The 17,203-nt window shown below is 38.0% G+C and overlaps 1 protein-coding gene across 6 annotated transcripts in view; it reads right to left on the minus strand.

Annotated features, from left to right (window-relative positions):
* The window catches only part of DLG1 (discs large MAGUK scaffold protein 1), a 140,380-nt gene that overhangs the window by 24,242 nt on the left and 98,935 nt on the right, over nucleotides 1-17,203 (minus strand). For all 6 annotated transcript variants that reach the window (XM_084212497.1, XM_084212496.1, XM_084212495.1 and 3 more), the window contains 4 exons: nucleotides 12,644-12,770; nucleotides 10,701-10,857; nucleotides 9,542-9,644; nucleotides 261-375 (listed from right to left, as the gene is read on the minus strand). In XM_084212497.1, the coding sequence (XP_084068623.1) occupies nucleotides 261-375; nucleotides 9,542-9,644; nucleotides 10,701-10,857; nucleotides 12,644-12,770 (502 nt within the window). The remainder of the gene's footprint in view (nucleotides 1-260; nucleotides 376-9,541; nucleotides 9,645-10,700; nucleotides 10,858-12,643; nucleotides 12,771-17,203) is intronic.

Raw genomic sequence — 17,203 nt, forward strand, 5'->3', positions numbered from 1 at the left:
TCATCTCTCTCAAATCAAAGGACAAAAAGCAAACAACAGCACCATTCTTCAAAGTTCATATAGAATTCTCAGGGATATCACTACTTTTTCAGCTATATTACATTAATCAGTCTAAATACAGCTTTATTTTTATTATATTTACATATAAGTATCCCTTTATTAATACTTGGTTAATAATTGTATGAAACTGCAAATACCAAAAGAGTAAGTCTAGAGAAAACAGAAAAACACAGCAGCAATGCTATGAAAAAGATGATTACCTGACATAGAGGGATCTCTTCTGGCTGGTTCTCAAAGATCCTGATCCTGAGCTAATGCTACTGTTCATCATCTGCTCCCGTAAATCATGGATTTTAGCTTCAAAACGACTGTATTCTGTAACAAAGACAGGCATGGCAATTAATTTCCTGCCAAACTTCATCAATTAAACAAAGAAAATCTGAAATAATCTTGATTAGACAAAGAAAATATACAAGAATATTATACTTCAAAATTCTGTGATTATAATCTATAGTTCACAGTAATTATTTTTTTCAAATTAAGGCAAACATTTCTACTAATAATTATCAACTTCATAGTAATAAAAAGGCAGTTACAGATTAATTTTAACCCATGACAGAAAGGAAACTCAGAACATATATGAGAAATACATGTTTGCAACCAAGAACTACATTTTTTAAATTATAAATGTTAAGAAATGTAAATGAAAAATGTCTGTACTTCAAAATTACTGGATTTGATTGAGATAAAGAGTTTAACACTACAAGGTGGGAAATATGCAAAACATCTTCTGAAATAAGACCATATTCCTCTGGAAACTCAGGAAAGGAAAAAAATATCCAGAATTCTGGCATGAATTTCAATCCACTTGTAAACTGCATTAGAGATTCAAACTGCCCCCACAGAATTATGTCCAACGTTAATCCTGGAAAAACGGATTGTGTTCTGAAGCAGCACCGTGTACTAATAAAACTACGCTAAATACATTTGATTTTAGCTACAAAGGCAGCCAGGAAAACAGTAATTGCTTCTTCAGGACAAACATCTCCTGAAGTGAGGTACTTACATGGCATCAGCATAAAATACGAACTCAGAGAAAGTAAGTTTTTCCTTCAGCTGAATAGTTTGCACTTCAGGATCAACAGATCCACTTGTAAACCCTTCCTAGTCAAAGGAAATGTTGCACAGCCACCACCTTCCCCAGGAGAGCACGTGATGCCAGATTATAGCAAGTCGACACTGGCAGAGCCAGGGCGTGTGTGCCGCCAGCAGCTGCTGGACCGGGCACTGAGCTGCTCTCCTGAGCTGCACCCTCACTCCCTCTGGGCACCAGGTTATTTAGGAAGTGCAAGACTGAGAAAGGACTCTAAAATAAAAAATCTTGAAAAAATCTCTAAGGTTCCTTCAATAGCCATCTAAAAACTGTGAATGTTTTATCATATTATGTTCTGCAGCCCTTTCTCCCCTCACTCATCATACAGTGAGCACCGATAGCATCTATAATTAACCCTATCCAGATTATGACAATATGAACAGTCTCTTCAATAACCCTAACTTTTGTCCTTTATAAGCAAAAGCCAGTGGCTTTTAAGACACCCTAGTTTTTAAAATAGCACCAAGGGTCTGTTTACAAGTAAAGTTCAGATCAAACGCTTTACCGGCACTAAACTGATCTGCTGAGGTTGTTTGACAAGAGAATCAAAACCATTATTTCCACCACTACTGATGCTATCACTAATAACAAAAGAATGTAAGATATCAGGACAGTAACCAAAGAGGAATGTGAGAAAACAACATTTTTTAGAAAGCAGCATTCTTTAGGGGAAGGGCTCAGATGCAGTGAGAGAACAGCCCACTCCTGCTGAGCTACTGCTGCCCTGCAGGGCCTTGGGTAAGTCACCTCATTTTACTCACTTGTAACCAAGAACTATAAACCTAAAAGATTTTTGTATGCCCCTGTGTGAAAGGAAAGTAATCCCACTGTTTTCTTGTGCTACAGCCTGTTCAATACTAAAAATATCTGCAGCTCTCTGTAATAGCTACTGGGAAAAACACAAATTTCTGTATCATGTCATTTTATCGAAGAATCAGACTTCCTCCTATGCAGCACATTGATATAAGAGAGCTACCAGGGAGGCTATTTCCCAGTATTGCTTGACTCTATCCTATATTTCATCTGCAGGTCGTTGGTCTTGCAGCTTCCTGAACTAATTTAATTTTTCTCATCAGAACTCCTGGGAAGTAAGTGCTGAATGAGTGACAGGGACATCTGTAGGAGTAAGGAGGAGAATAATTTCACCACAGAGCCTCCTGCCATATGAATAAAGCAAAAAAAGGAAACTAATGGGCTGGGACTGAGAAGGCTTTATGCTCAAAAAGAAGGAATGCCAAGAAATTTCATATTTAGGAGAAGCTTAAGCACTGTGCAGTCAGAATCTGGTGAGATCCTTTGATGTAGAGCTTGCTAAAATTTGAGTTACATTCCTCTTAACAGAAGGTTTTGGGAGGAACAGGATGAATAGAATTCTCACCATCATTTGGTTTGAAGCTAAAAAGTACACAGGCTTTTAAAAAAGAAACCTTAGTATTAGATACAGTGCTACTGAAACTAATGCTGGAGACAGAAAATAACACAGCAGCAGGATTCTTGATAGCACCAGAAAAGCAGTGTTAGTCTGATACCCAAAGGATCAGCACCTGTGCCCTGTTGACAAAGTAGGGTTGGTTCAACATCAGCTTCATGAAACAAAGTGTGAGCTCTGCTAATTTATCTAGAAGAGGTTATAATTTGTCTAGGACACGTTACATTTCTATCTCTGTGATTAAGACGAGTTGGATATCAAGTGTCTTTTGCAACTTCAATCTCTTACTTTCCTTCAGCTTGTCATGCCTAGATTCTCACAAATACTTGAGAACTATTTTCTTTACAATGCCTTTCCTTCTTATGCTATTCATAATAGCCATATATAGTGTATGACAAATTTGATATTTGTTGCCCCAAATCACAGTGAACAGCATAACAAACCCCACCTGGCTGTGACAAAATCATACAATGCACATATAAATATGTAACTTCTAAAGAAAGTTTTGTCATGTTAACATTCCAGAAATTTCGAGCTGGAACAGGGCACAGTGAACAAGATGAAAAGGACACTCTGCTTTCTTGGTCAACAGGAAATGAAGAGCTTGGCAGGGAAGGAATGCATTTGATTTCTGGTGTGGTGTTATCAGGGTAACAGAAAGGGCAAAAGCTGTTTAAATGAAAAAGTAAAAGTGATTTTAACGCAAATGAAGCAGGCTGGCCACTGGAACTCCATCTACAAATATGGTTCCAATTTCCACAGCCATCAAAACCCTGAGATTCTGAAATACTGTTTTAATAAGGGCTATGGTTGTACAAGAAACACAGACACCCATGCAAAAAGAACTTAAAAGCCAAAAGAAAACCACACAATCCAACCTCTCAATCCTTTCAGTAAGAATTTGGTCAGGCTCCAAAACCAGATGTATATGCAACAGCAGTGAATGAAACTTCACTCAGAATCGACTTTTAAGGTCTCAATTTTAGGAAAGCTGCTGCTGATATACATAAAATAAAAGATAACAGGCAGCAAAACTACCAAACACAATAAAATGAGAGCATTAGAATAAGGGCATCTTTTCTTGACTAGAATTTTCTCAAAGTTTCCAGAACTTGAGAGGCAGGGAGGGAACAGTATCTACTGAGGAGATCAAGGAAACACAAGCATCTCCTGCTTCAATTCATGGCATTTATCCAACAGAACCCCACCATCACCAAAGAAAAAAACCCAAAGCCTACTCAGGTTGACACATAATCAGTTGTTGAGAACAGAGGATGAATACATCTGAGCTCAAGTTTAAACTTTAAAATTACACTGGATAAGCAGATGGTGCAAAACTAGACTAAATCTGCTCTATGTCTGCATGTACTCCAAGCAAGAAACAAAAAGGAGGGAAGATTAGCAAATCCTAGAAGATTACTCTGATTCCCAGCTGCTAAAGTGATTTTACCTAGAAATCCGTAATATTTTTAATGTCAGTATTTACTTGAACAGAAAATCAGAGCTCCAGAAAGGATCTGATCAATGAAACTCTCCTGGACTGCCCATCTGATGGGCAACAAAACACAGATAGATTCACAGAAAAATTGTCTGTGCAGGCAGGAGAAGATGAAAACATGGCTGCAATGGGAATGCATCTGGTCTGGAACACACATTCTAGCAAATGGGCAGGAGAGCAGAAGGCTGCAGAAGGATGGAAATTCAGCAAACAGCACAGGAGGAGCAGCGAGTGAAGGAAGCCGGGATGTGCGCACAGGGAACAGATGGCAGAGATTCTTACATACAGGGAGCCCACGTAGAGCTGAAAAAGTTCACTTGCATTAAAAAAGTATGCCCCTTGCTTCCCTCTTCCCATCTGTCTATGGAAAGCCCTCTTTAGCAGGGCCTACTGGATCTGTCTAAGCAGGACTCTTGTGCTGACAGTTTTATGTAACTACTGATTTATAGTCTTTTCTCAACTTGCAGAATATTCAATTTTCCTTTTCATGGTGCCTCCAAAGAGAGAAATGGAGTCTGGTAGTTAGGATGGCCACCATCATATAGACCCTGTATTGATCTTCCATTTTTCTTTTAAAATGCATGGACCACAATAAAAACATCATAAATCATTTTTGAGGAGATATTTTGCTGCAATGCTTGTCATTTGATATGAACATTGCCTGTGACAGACTAGAATGAATTCCACATGCTGTTGGTGACTTTCATATACTCTAATGTTTAATGAGCTTGTATCTCATTAATCACTTGAAATACTGTGCCAAGGAATTTCAAAAGATTAGAAAAACTGCATTTGTATTTAGTTAACACCTCCCACACACCCTGGAAAACTCAGAAAGAGACTAGGTCCAGTCACTGCTGAGGTGAATCCACTAAAAATGTTGCTGAAGGCTTAGCAAGCATCCACAAGCAATTTTATTTAGTATATTAAAGAGTAGGAGTGAGGTTTTAAAGGATTAAAACATGTATAAGCCGCCTTATAGTGTCTATCAGGGCTATATATAGCAAAACCCTTTTCCTAATCTTAATGGGTCCAGCTTTGAAAATACTCTAATTGACTAATCTAGATTACTTGCAAATGAGTAGAACCAGGCACAAAACAAACAAGAACAGAAACCTGGAAAACCAGGGACCACATACTCAAAAACAAGGCAAACCCTTTTGGAAGGTTTTTTTTAAGAATTTTTCATTTTATGAAACCAGGATGCACTGATCTTTTGAACCACCTTTATTGAAGAAAATCTATGTCCTCTTCTAGAAAGCAGGGGGAGCTCAGCCTCGATAAAAAACAATTACTGTAAATCAAGTTTTGCACAAGCATTACTGGCTTCATGTTACCCCAGCTAGGCTTTTGCAGACAGAAGATGTACAATATATTTCAAGACTAATGCTCAGAAAACAATCTGAGCTTATACATAGAAAAATGGCACCATTTCCCAGAGCTTAGTTATTCTCTTTTGAATTACATAAATGCAGCATTGTAAATAGAAAAATCAGGCACACACAGGCCAATGAGCAGAGAGCTCTAACAAAACTTTTGTTTCCTCCCTTTTTTTTTTGAGTCATTTGTTTTGAAGACAAGAGAGAATGAAGAAAACACAGTTTCCATTAATAAAACTGAAAGAATAAGTGTTAACTACCTATATGAATAATGTAGGTTCAGAAGCTGATGCTTTATAAAAATACTTTGAAATCTTCTCTTGGTGTTTTGGTTCCACCTTCTCCTAATCTTACACTGATCCACCAGATCACCTAAGAACATGAAGCTAATCTGATCACTTAAACATCTTACCACTTTCAGAAAATAAATTATAATTTTATTTTTGGTATGTCACGTGAATCCTTGGGAAACAGAAAGGGCTGGCACCCTTTTTCTGTCATGACAAGCTTATCTGAATTTTGCCCTGCTTTGGGGAAAGATGAGGTGACCAGTGAATGACTGATGACTTGGCCTGCTGCCTTCTTCAAGGCCCTCCAAGAGCAAGCCTCACAGTTTACATAATTGCAGTTAATGTTATCCACATCCTTAGTACAGATCAGTTCTGATCTAGCAGAGTATAACTACAATAGAAAGCTTAACTCACTAAACAATTTTCTATCCAATTTCAGTCAAATATATTTTCATATTTTTAATATATTTGTTTGGCTATTCTATTATTTTTAAACACTTAAATGCACTCAAACTGTAATACAGGTATGGCAGCCCACTGGCACCTCATACCTTTTTGGAATAGCAAAATCTATCTTTCCAGAAAGTCTGAATTGTGAGGCAACATTATTATTACATTTCAGATGACCTTTTCATTGGAATGACTGTAACAAAGGGTATCAATGTGAAACACAGAGCCCTCCCAGGACTGTAATCCTGGGCAGTCCTGTACTTCCCCCTTGCTGCTCCTCCCCTCACTACATTCCCTTCAGGCACTCAGGTTCCCATGTCCCTGCTATGCAGCATGATCACACTGCTGACCATCCTGAATCCCCACTCCCAGGAGATACACATCTATCCAAATTGCTCACTGCTTCCTCTCATTCCTCTGCACCAACACTACAATTTTCCTTTGCCATCCTAGCTCTGCAGAAACCCAGAGACACAGCAGTGTGGCACTGAGGAGGTGTCTGCAGAGCCAGGAAGCAACATGAAAATTAAATGGATCAGAAGCCACTGAATTTAAATGGTTTATCAAAACATTTTTGTGTACTGAAGCAACATTTCTTGCTTTGAAACTGCTCCAGGTTACAGTATTTCTCTTCCAGTTGAATTCAGAGGAAAGCAAACTCCCTTTTTATTCATGAGTGATGTCCTGAAAGGAGGTAGAAATTTGTAGTACCAGCAAAGGAGTAAGGAAAAGCCTCCAAATAAAGATGAAAATGAGAACAACATCCTGACTTCCCAACCACATTTCTACAGGTTAATTCCTGTTTCACAAACTCTTACTCATGTCCTGCTACAGATCCCTCTGCAGCATGCAGCCCCTACAGGTCTAAACCCACTGATGTGTACAACCAGGGAGACTCTGTATGTCACCCATGGCATCCATGTACCACAGAAGGATGCACCAGCACAACCCAACAGCTGACCAGTTTCCAACATTAGCTCCTGGCAAGCTGCAAGATAAAGCCTGGAGTCTAAAGGAGAAAGCCTGAGCTCAACTGAGTACAGTTGTGGGGGTGCCTGATGCCTGAGCCACTTAAACAGCAGAAGACACTCACATTCCATGTTTGGCTTTCACCTGTTCCAAAGAGTGCTGGCAAGCTGCTGAAATTTAATTCAGTGGAGCAGAAAAACTTTTTAAGGCATCCCTCAAATTTATTGAATGCTCCTGGAAACTAAAGGAATGCCCAGAAAGACATTTTAAAGAATGTAATTACATCTGTTTTCACTCAATTCCATAACCAAGGAACATTGTGGAGATTTAAGGGAAAGAAAAGTCAGTGGTTACATAATGTGAGCCCAAATTCAATAAAATCAATTTCATTCAGTCATAATAGCCTACCCCAAACCCAGTAATTAGGAGTTTAGTTACCATGGATTTCAAGAGAGAGACATGGAAAATTCAAGCCTTTGCATGAAAAGGGTTTTCCAGTGATTCATTTTTCTACAGCCTAACTCAGGCTTTCCTATGAGAGAACTGCTTGCAAAAATCCTCTTTTCCAAAAAATAGGAGTAGAAAGATAAATGGGAAATTTATGATGGGAAAATAGGAAATGTGATAGGATGTAAAAACATAAATTAGCATTCCCCACCACATCTATGAACACACAAACTGTCATATACAATAACAGGGAGTGAAGTGAGCCAGTCCCAAGTGTCTTCCAAATGCTCCTATCATACTGAATCTCTTTACTCAGTTATAATGAACCCTGATGGATGTCTAGAATCTCCTTGATCTGTCCTAGCTGTCAGCATCTTTTACAAAATCCTGCTGGATTCATAAATATAAATAAAATACACATGCAATACAAGCAGTTATAACTGATGCTCTCCACCTTTATGAAGACATTTGAGAAACACCAATAATGAACAACAACTTTATGAATATTTTAATACCTGTTAACCTGTTTGCAAATGGCAGAAACAAAAAAAGAGGATAATTATAAAAACACACACACATACACACATTTATTCATAAAAAGCTGACAACACTGAAGAGCCAAGCATAGGATAGAATAAATGTGTATCAACAGAAATATTTGACAATTCTAACACACAGCCAAAGCAAATATTTCAGAACCAATGCTGACCTTACTGTTCTTTTTAAAAGGCAGCCTCAGAGTGAGCACTGTTAGAAAATGAATCCTGGACCCCAGCAATGTACAGATGGAACATGTGACCAAGATACAGCCTCCTGAGACAATTGGCAACATGGGCTGGCAGCAGGGATTTGACCAGGAAGCAGAAAAACCAATCATTTGGCCTTACCATGAACAGAATTCCTGGGTCAGGGGACAGATGTGATGTGGATGCAGGTGGTGGGGCTGGGGAATGTGAAAGCTAATGCTTCAAACACTTGAGTCAGTCAGGATAGAAGAAACATGACAGAAAAGAAGAAATAAAGAACAACTATAGTGTGCTATCAGCCACCTAACAGATGAAGGCAGCAGTCCTGCTCCACGTCCACTCCTGATGCACAATGACACTTACCCCCTGACATTACTGCTAAATGGAAGTTTCAAACAAACAAGTCTCTGCAAGGAAGATTCAGTGCTGGGCCAACCAATTTAGCAAAACTGGAGAAATTTGCTGATCATCACAATTCATAAAACAACAAAAATGCCTTAGTATATGTAACCCCAATAATAGATGAGTTTACAGACTCGAGCATTTAATTTTAGACTATTAAATTGTTAAAGTTTTAAATAGAGGTATTTGAAATGTGCTGCAGAAATACAAGAGGACAAATATGTCTATTGACGGTGTAGTGTTCTGCAGAACACACAAGGATGGTTAATCAGCATCAGCTGCAGTCTAATCTGGACCAGAAAAAACTGCTGGATAAACAGAAATAACACCTCAGTGTGAAACCAAGGAATGAAAACCTGATGGCCTCCTCAGGTCAACTGAATCAACACAACAAAGAAGGAATTAGTCTTCTATCTTTGTACTATTAAAGCATATTAAACCACCACATTAAAGCATGAAGACAATTGGAAATATGAAAGAACAACAGGGTATTTCTATTAAATTCTGGATATACTGAATTAATTTTCATGTTATGACAGTAGCAATATTTACTGAGGAAACAGAAATTCTGCAATGGTGAAAGCAAGAAATGTAGCGAGCCATGGCAGCAGCACTTGCAGATATTCCAATCTGACTTGCAATTATGCTAACATATTTATGACAACATCCATGACATTATTTGTTTCAGAAGAGGTGTTTGCTGGAAGGACACTGTAGATTATCTTTCTCTGAGTTTTAAGTTGTACAAGAGAACTTGAATGCATAAAGCAGCCCTTACCTTCTGGACGGTACTGAGCCACAATAGTCACTGCTTGGCCTGCATTCTTCAGGGCTGCTGCTGCCTGTTCATGGGTTGCTGCTTTTAGATCTACTCCATTTACCTACAAGTAATACAAAAAAGCCCTTCATCAAAATTAATGCTTGTGTTTAACACCACAGAACACAATCCTGTGGAAAAAAATTAACTGGACACAAACTAGTTTCCATGCCATGTGTATTTCCACTGTTCCCAGCATTGTTCCTGAAATCAGGTCAATAAAATCCTCTCTTGCATATACCTCTCTTAAGAATTACTGAGACTATCACAGTATATCACTCAGTGAATGGTCAATTTTCATCTTGTTTAAGAGTGTTTTTTTTTCTTTTTAAGGAGAAACAGAGAATGTTACTTTTTGTGATGGTTCAGGGACCTTCTTAGTCAAATACAGACCATGCTGTCCCCACAGCCAGTGACAGGCAACACTCTCTGCAAATCTGGCATTGTTTTCAATGCAGCACATTTAAAAATAGCATCACCAAAAAAATGAAGCAGAAATGTGTTCCACATTTTAGACCAAGAGCTGTTTTCATAGTTCAAACTAAAATAAAGATGTGCTTTAATACCAGTTTTAGTAACAGCTGTTAAAAGAACATAATTCCTCTTAAATCACTCCCAAAATACAATGTAATTGCCCAAATAAATGATTCTCCATAAATTAAGTAATTTCACAAAGAAACACAAAATATTTATGACCTTCAATACTAGTATAGAAGAAGCCCTTAGAGAGGTACGAGATGGAACTTTTTAAGACTAATAGGAGGTTCAGCAGCTACTTCAGGAAGTAAAGATCCAATTTTAGACACTGGAGTCAAGTGTCTCCATCTCATTAGAAGGGTTATTTCGGAAATTGAGATACACACACATAGCCCTCAGCTATGAGGCTAAGATAAGTTAATGTCTTCACTCAATGTCTCAGAGAGGGAAGTGCTATTTTCATCAGGTTATAGATGAAAAACTGAGGCAGACTAAAGTTCTCAAAGACAGTTTGGAAGTATATCTGTTCCATTGTCTCAAATTTAGCTCAGTTAATAAGACTTTTTGTATATCATTGATTGGTATTATGCAAGGAGGGGGAAAATTTTGTTGCTGTTTAAATAAAAGAAACAAAGAATCCTACAGAAATAATACGGTCTCCTTTCCTAAGCTCTCCACTCAGGTCAGCTGGCCCTCCTGCAAGGATGAAAGAGATGAAAATTCCTTCTCCATCTTCTCCTCCAACAATGTTGAAACCAAGACCTGTTGATCCTCGATGTAGGACAACCTTTCTAGGCTCCCTGAAGAAAAAGAAAGGAATATGAAATCTTGGTCACTAGATAGGAGTAAAAGTAAAATAAACAATTAGAAAAGCTTCTAGATGCAAAACAAAATCTCCTCCCTGTTGTTTGGTGAACTGAACAAATCTGTAAGTATATACATAGGTATGTATGTATAAATAAATACATAAATAAATTCCTATTATGCTACAATCCTATTAAGCACTAAATGTCATTACTTGTTATTTTCCATATTGTTCAAGAACATCAGTGTAGATTGTGACATGCTCAGATACAATTTTTCAATTTTAGCAAAGCGACTGCAATTGAAGAAGTTAAACTAAATCAAGTTGTTGCACTTTTTTTATAGGACCCCCTCCTACTTTGAATGAGGGGAGGAAAGAAAAAATATTGATAAAGCCAGTCAAATTCTAATGCAGAAAGACTCCTTCCAAAAATCTATTATCTGATGCTCAATTTAATACAAGCAAAGCATAAATGATCTCAGAAAAAGACATTTCTAATAAAGCAGAGAAACTGTGCACTGCATTTCAAAAATCACTAGAGAGCACTAAAGAACAATTAATGGACATTAAGTATTTGGAGGTATTAATTATTAATTTACAGGATAAAGTAAGAAGCTGCTTTTTTTTCTAAAGCAAAAAGTATCATCTAGTCCAATCTTTAAAAGTCACTCAATTTTTGCACTAGCTATTAAATCATCTTAAGGTCAATTTCTTAAATTTCAGCTCCATCAACTATATTCATTTTTTCAGAGTACGATTCTATTACGAATAAATGACATTGTGAAAATCTCTATACATATTGCTCTGGATCACACCAATACATTAACAAAAACAGAACAGAAGAGAAAACAAAAAGATGCACTGTTTTTTAAAATACCATAAAATTTATAGATGCCTTTTTGGGATGGAGAGAGTGCAATATGAGAAGGTAAGTTAAAGAAAATCTAAACATTTTCTGAATAGGCCTTGCATTTTAGAAGAAATCTAAAAACTGTCTTTTACAGTAATTTAAAAGGAAAGCAATAGAACCATAATGATATCAACAGGACAGAATAATTTTGGCTTATATGTCTACCTAACCCTAAGTTAAAAATCAGTACAAAGACATATCCTACCTTCCACTACACTAAAATCAATTCTCCAGTTTATTATGCCACTTCAATCCTGGGTGGACCCTGCCTTGGAATCTGAGTGACATTAGCCATATCAGATGATGGTGTGACACAGAATTCAGCAACAGCATACTGAAAGTGCAGTGTAACATCCCTATACTTGCAGAACAGAAGGGCAACAAAATTACAAGAGCTTCCCTTTATCATCAATGATGAACAAAAGATTAATGCAATCTACTGAATCGGCGAAGGAATGAAAGGTCTGTTAATGGGAAAGGATTAAGAGCTCTCCAGCCCTTCTGGATTTAGAATCCATCAAAACAAACCCTTGCCTGTGGGGGCATGGAGAACCCAAACACTGCTTGCTTGAAAATAAGAAAATCTCTGGTCTGCTCATTTAACCATCCTAAAAATCTCTGTCAATGCATGCAGCATTTCCAGGGCTTTCTGCTTTTAATGCTATTTTTGGACCAATAATAAAGTGTGTGTATGTATATATATATACACATAAATAAACATAGTTTTATCCTTACAACAACGTTTACAAGAGTTAAAAACTAACATCTATTTCTTGAAATAAAATATAGCATTCCCTAGTATTTGCCCACTAACACATTTTGGAGCTCCCCTGGTTATTCAATCTGACACTTAGCTTTGGTTCTTCATTACCTGGTGATCTCATCATCTCCAAGCATTCCCTTGGGAACTGGTGAGTATCGCCCTGGAGATGCTGGGGGCAGGGACTGTCCCAGGTAGGCAGATGGGCTGATATGGTTATCCACTGGCTGAGAATAAGCTTCACAGAGGGGGAAAGAAAACAATAAAAGATATTAGGATAATACCAAAAAAAGAGCTGGAAAAAAAGGAGTGACCTCTTTGAAAAACAAACTGTAGCAGTTGAAATGATATATTAGAAATATCAGAGTTCTAAAATAGCATGTTAAATCTGTACATTCCCCAGTCTCCTCACTAAGTCAGTAAGCAAATTTTTCAGTTTCATTGTGTCTCAAATAAAACTTTTTTAAAAACAGTTACTGTGGATAGTTGAACCCCATGGGAACAGTCTGGAGATTTATCTGTTTTAAAGCTGTCTTTAACTTGACTGAAGCAAAGTTTTAACTGAACCACAACACACATACTAGAAGAAATTTAGCATCTTAATGATTACAATTGATGGGAAATTTTCCACAACACCAGGAGAATTGCTCCAATAAATAATTAAGAAGGTGCATGATATTTCCAAGTTGGGCACGTCAATTTTAAGTGCTCATTAAGGCACAGTCATACCCACTGTTTGCTATTACAAAGCATGTTCTACAATTGGAAATGGCTTTTTCCTGGCGTATGTGCTTCAGACTTTGAGGCTTAAACATGAAGGGTGGGGACTCTTCACAGATTCAGTATTATTAAAGCTGCCAGACTCTTTGCCCTCACTTGATGTATCTGTTGGGGTAGCTGACCTTTGAGGATTTATACTAAACCCAAAGCTCTTTAACTGAACATACATGACACAGATTGATGAAGCAATCTGCACATTTTCGTTTTGTTTTTTTCCTTTTTAAGCCATTCTCAAAAAGTTTGGATCATATACAAGCTTACCATGAGTACTGAGTGTGTATATATATATATATATGTATATATACTCCAAGCCACCCAATCTGGGCTGGATTGTGCCTGTATTGTTCTAGATTCCTAGTAAACCTGTGTGCATTAAATTCTTCACATGGCATCATATGCATCAGGTCAACACTGCCAACATTTCAGCAAGCATTAAAATCTACTATTAACAGCTTCAGCAGTTCAAAAGCACAGGCTGATAAAGGAATTGTGCTATTCAGACACACCAGCCCTCAGTTAGCTGCATGAGAGTGTGCAAAACTTCTGGAAATCATAATTCTGGATATACAAGAGGTTTCAGCAATATTCAGAACTCAAGTGCAAGAGGTACCTGGTGCCCTTCTGTAACAAAGGCAGCAGGAAGCTCCCTCACATTGCTCGGCTCCATGAAGTCTAAAGCAAAGAGAATGCTGCTTTTGCTAAAACCAAATGATCTACAAAAGCATTCACATTAGAGAGCTCCCTAAAAATTCAGAGCTGTTCAATATGTGTGATTTCTGACACAGTTTTTTGGAACAGCAGTAACACACACATTGCACCTCCATCCTTGTACTCCCTGCAAGGATTTTATAGATCTGACTTCCCACTGTCTGTCCCAGTACAACACAGAGTTTCTGTGCACTGGTAGGAGACTTGGACACCTAACTGTCAATTTCAAAACCTGGGGTTTTTTAAGTCACACTGGAATTTTAGCAACAGCTTTTCACAATGATTACCACATTATACTGCAATATTTGCTTTTCAGTTAAAAAAAAAAAGGTTTTTAATACAACATTATTATTGCTATGTCATTGTATGCACCTTTTGCTTAAAACAAACCCACACAAATACAGTTATTTGTTTTTTCAGAAAATTTTAAAGCTAAAGCACAAAAAATGAAATGCAAGACATTATGAGCTCTCTTCCAACTACAGGAAAATGGGTGTTAATTAAAAAATCTGAACAAGTGTTGCACAGTATAGCAGCTCTGTACATTCTGTTCCTGTACCAAATTATCTCATTCCACAAAATGAATTTGAAATTGCTTTTACCAAGCCAATGGTAGTCATAATGATGCATATTTTATAGGAAAAGATTAGATACAAATTCTATATTCATTGACTTACAGTACTTCTCATTTGATTGTTTTTCAGGTTCTTGCAGCTTTTAACTGCACTGTGTTCAGCACACTACCTATTACATGACCATATTTTTTAAACTTTTTATCCTATGACTAAAAGTCAGCTATTGATCAATAGAACAGTTTATTATTTCAGACCTGTGGACAGTTCCACAACAGCACTGGCTGCATCCTTCCTAAAGTTTTACACATGCTGCTTGCTTGGAAGAGTCTGGTCCTTTCTCAAGGCTGGTGCTCTCAGTGCTATGAAAGCAAACCTATAAAGGCACAAAGAGGCTGCTCTCTGTGGAGCTCCTGCACTAAACCATGCCTGCACCTCTCTGAAACTGCTTCTGATGGAAATTATAGCAGAAGCATATTCATCAGGAACGTGACAGAAATAAAAGGCAAGCCATCACTTTTTGAATCCTAAATGAGGTCTAAACTTCTATTTCCAGGTAAATATTATTACTGATGGAACTGATAAAGGAACTGTCTTTTGGATGAACAGAAAACTGCATGCATAAAATAAACTTGCTTTGACAGAAAAAGTCAGACTCTTAAGAAGAAATTCCATTTCCAAATCTACCCTCTCCTTTACATAAGACAGTTCTAGACAAAAAGAAAGAATGGATGATTTCTTATTATTTTCCGACTATCTGTAAACTGAGGACAAGACCAGTTCCAGAGGGAAAACCTTAAAGACAAACCAAATTCTGAATTTGGACTTTTGAATTAACTACCAAGTCCACAGAAGTTAGCACAGTGAGCAATCTATGGCATGTACCAAGTACTGTGCCCTGTGCTTTTAGATATTTCTGATAAAATGAGAATTAAAAACACAAAACAAGCAAAAAACCAAACAAATAAAAAAAAAGAAAGGAAATAAAATAAGCAAACAAAAATCCCTCCCAAGGGTTCTCTAAGTGAGCAGTTCACATATAATGGAGTTTCTACCTTAACATCACTTGTAGTAGACATGTTCACAGGGAGCCTCTGTGCACATCTTACTTCTCCTTTGTGGTAAGACTGAACTCCTAAGAACCTGGCTAAAAGGATTCTCATGGACAGAAATAGGAAGGAGGATTGCAAATACACATCTCAAAACAGCTGCAGATGAGCAGGTGAAGAAAGAAGCCTGGTAATTGTTTCAGCACTGCCTCACAATCCAGGTGATCCAAGAAAATACCTCTACAATATCTGCCACCTGGTAAAAGCACTTCAGAATCCCCAGCCTAAGCTCTTGAGCCCTGTACTGCTCTGCTAAATGCAGTATAAAATACTACATACAGCTGCCACTATTTTTTGGTAAGAGTTCTATCTGACTGAGCAGCTTCTTGCAGAAAGCAGAGGCTTTCTGGTTGCAAAAGCAGAATCAGCCTTTGAGGAAATTGATGTCCCCCTTTGAGATTTCCACTGTAAATGTGCAAATGCTGAGAGGTACTGGAAAAGCTTTTGTTCTGCTCTGAATTAGAAAAATAGCATTTAGCATCTCAGAAACACACAGTTGTGTTTCATAAGTGAAAGACTGAGGACAGGACTAAACTGATTTCCTGGAATTAAGCCATTAAACACCTCAGCAAGACCTTCAGGTCTGCTTTGGGTTCAAAATTCTGGCAGTAGGTTCAATCTCCTCACCAGCTGCAATAACAGCCAGCAGCACTTTGATCAACAGAGACAGAAGCTCATGGACCCTTGAGTAGAAAAGGCTTTCCTGTTGTAAGGAAAAGAAACAGACTGAAGTTTCATCAAAGAACCCAGCACTTTGCAGAGGAATGTTCTTTAGTCTACCAGAAACAGTGAAAAACATAGTATCTTCAGATAGAGAACTCAAGGGAACTGTAGCTAAATGAAATAAAACTCAGAAAATCTACTCCAAAGTACAGATAGCCCACACACCTTTTCAAGGGTCATTAAAAGACAAAGAGAGACAAGATGCCTGGAATCTGAGAAAAACTTCCATGACTGTTTTTTCAGAACACTTGAGTTGGAGGAGAAACGTTCCCAGAAGCAGCTGCTGGAGCCTGAGGTACCTGACAAGGTCAGGAGACTGGCTTTTCTCTTCTCAGTAAAAGGATAGAAATACACCTCCCACAAAGGATGAGATACTGGGCTGCACAGAATGCCTCCATCTCTCAAATCACCCTCAGAGGGAGAGCAAACAGAGAGAAAAACTCTGCAGGAAGGATGGCAATGGGACAAAAGGAGCCTGCATATGTGACCAGGCCATTTATCTCTGGTAACGAATGTGACACCAAGTCACACTTACTGAGAAATCAAGGACTCATGGCAAGATGGCAGAGGACATCCTCATGGCAGTTATGTGGGAACATAACTTGACAGAACCTCCCTGATCTGTCCAGCCCCTGGACATGGTGAGAAGGTACTCTTGAAGAAGGCACTCTCTTATGGCTCTGTGTTTTTGCCTTCAATGAACTGAGCCTTCAGTTCATCCACCATCTGAGACAAATGAATATCTCTGCATGACAAGAGGTCCAACAACCAACAGCCAC

This window comes from Fringilla coelebs (genome assembly GCF_963513975.1).
Source record: "Fringilla coelebs genome assembly, chromosome: 10".
In the NCBI taxonomy this organism is placed as follows: Eukaryota; Metazoa; Chordata; class Aves; order Passeriformes; family Fringillidae; genus Fringilla; species Fringilla coelebs.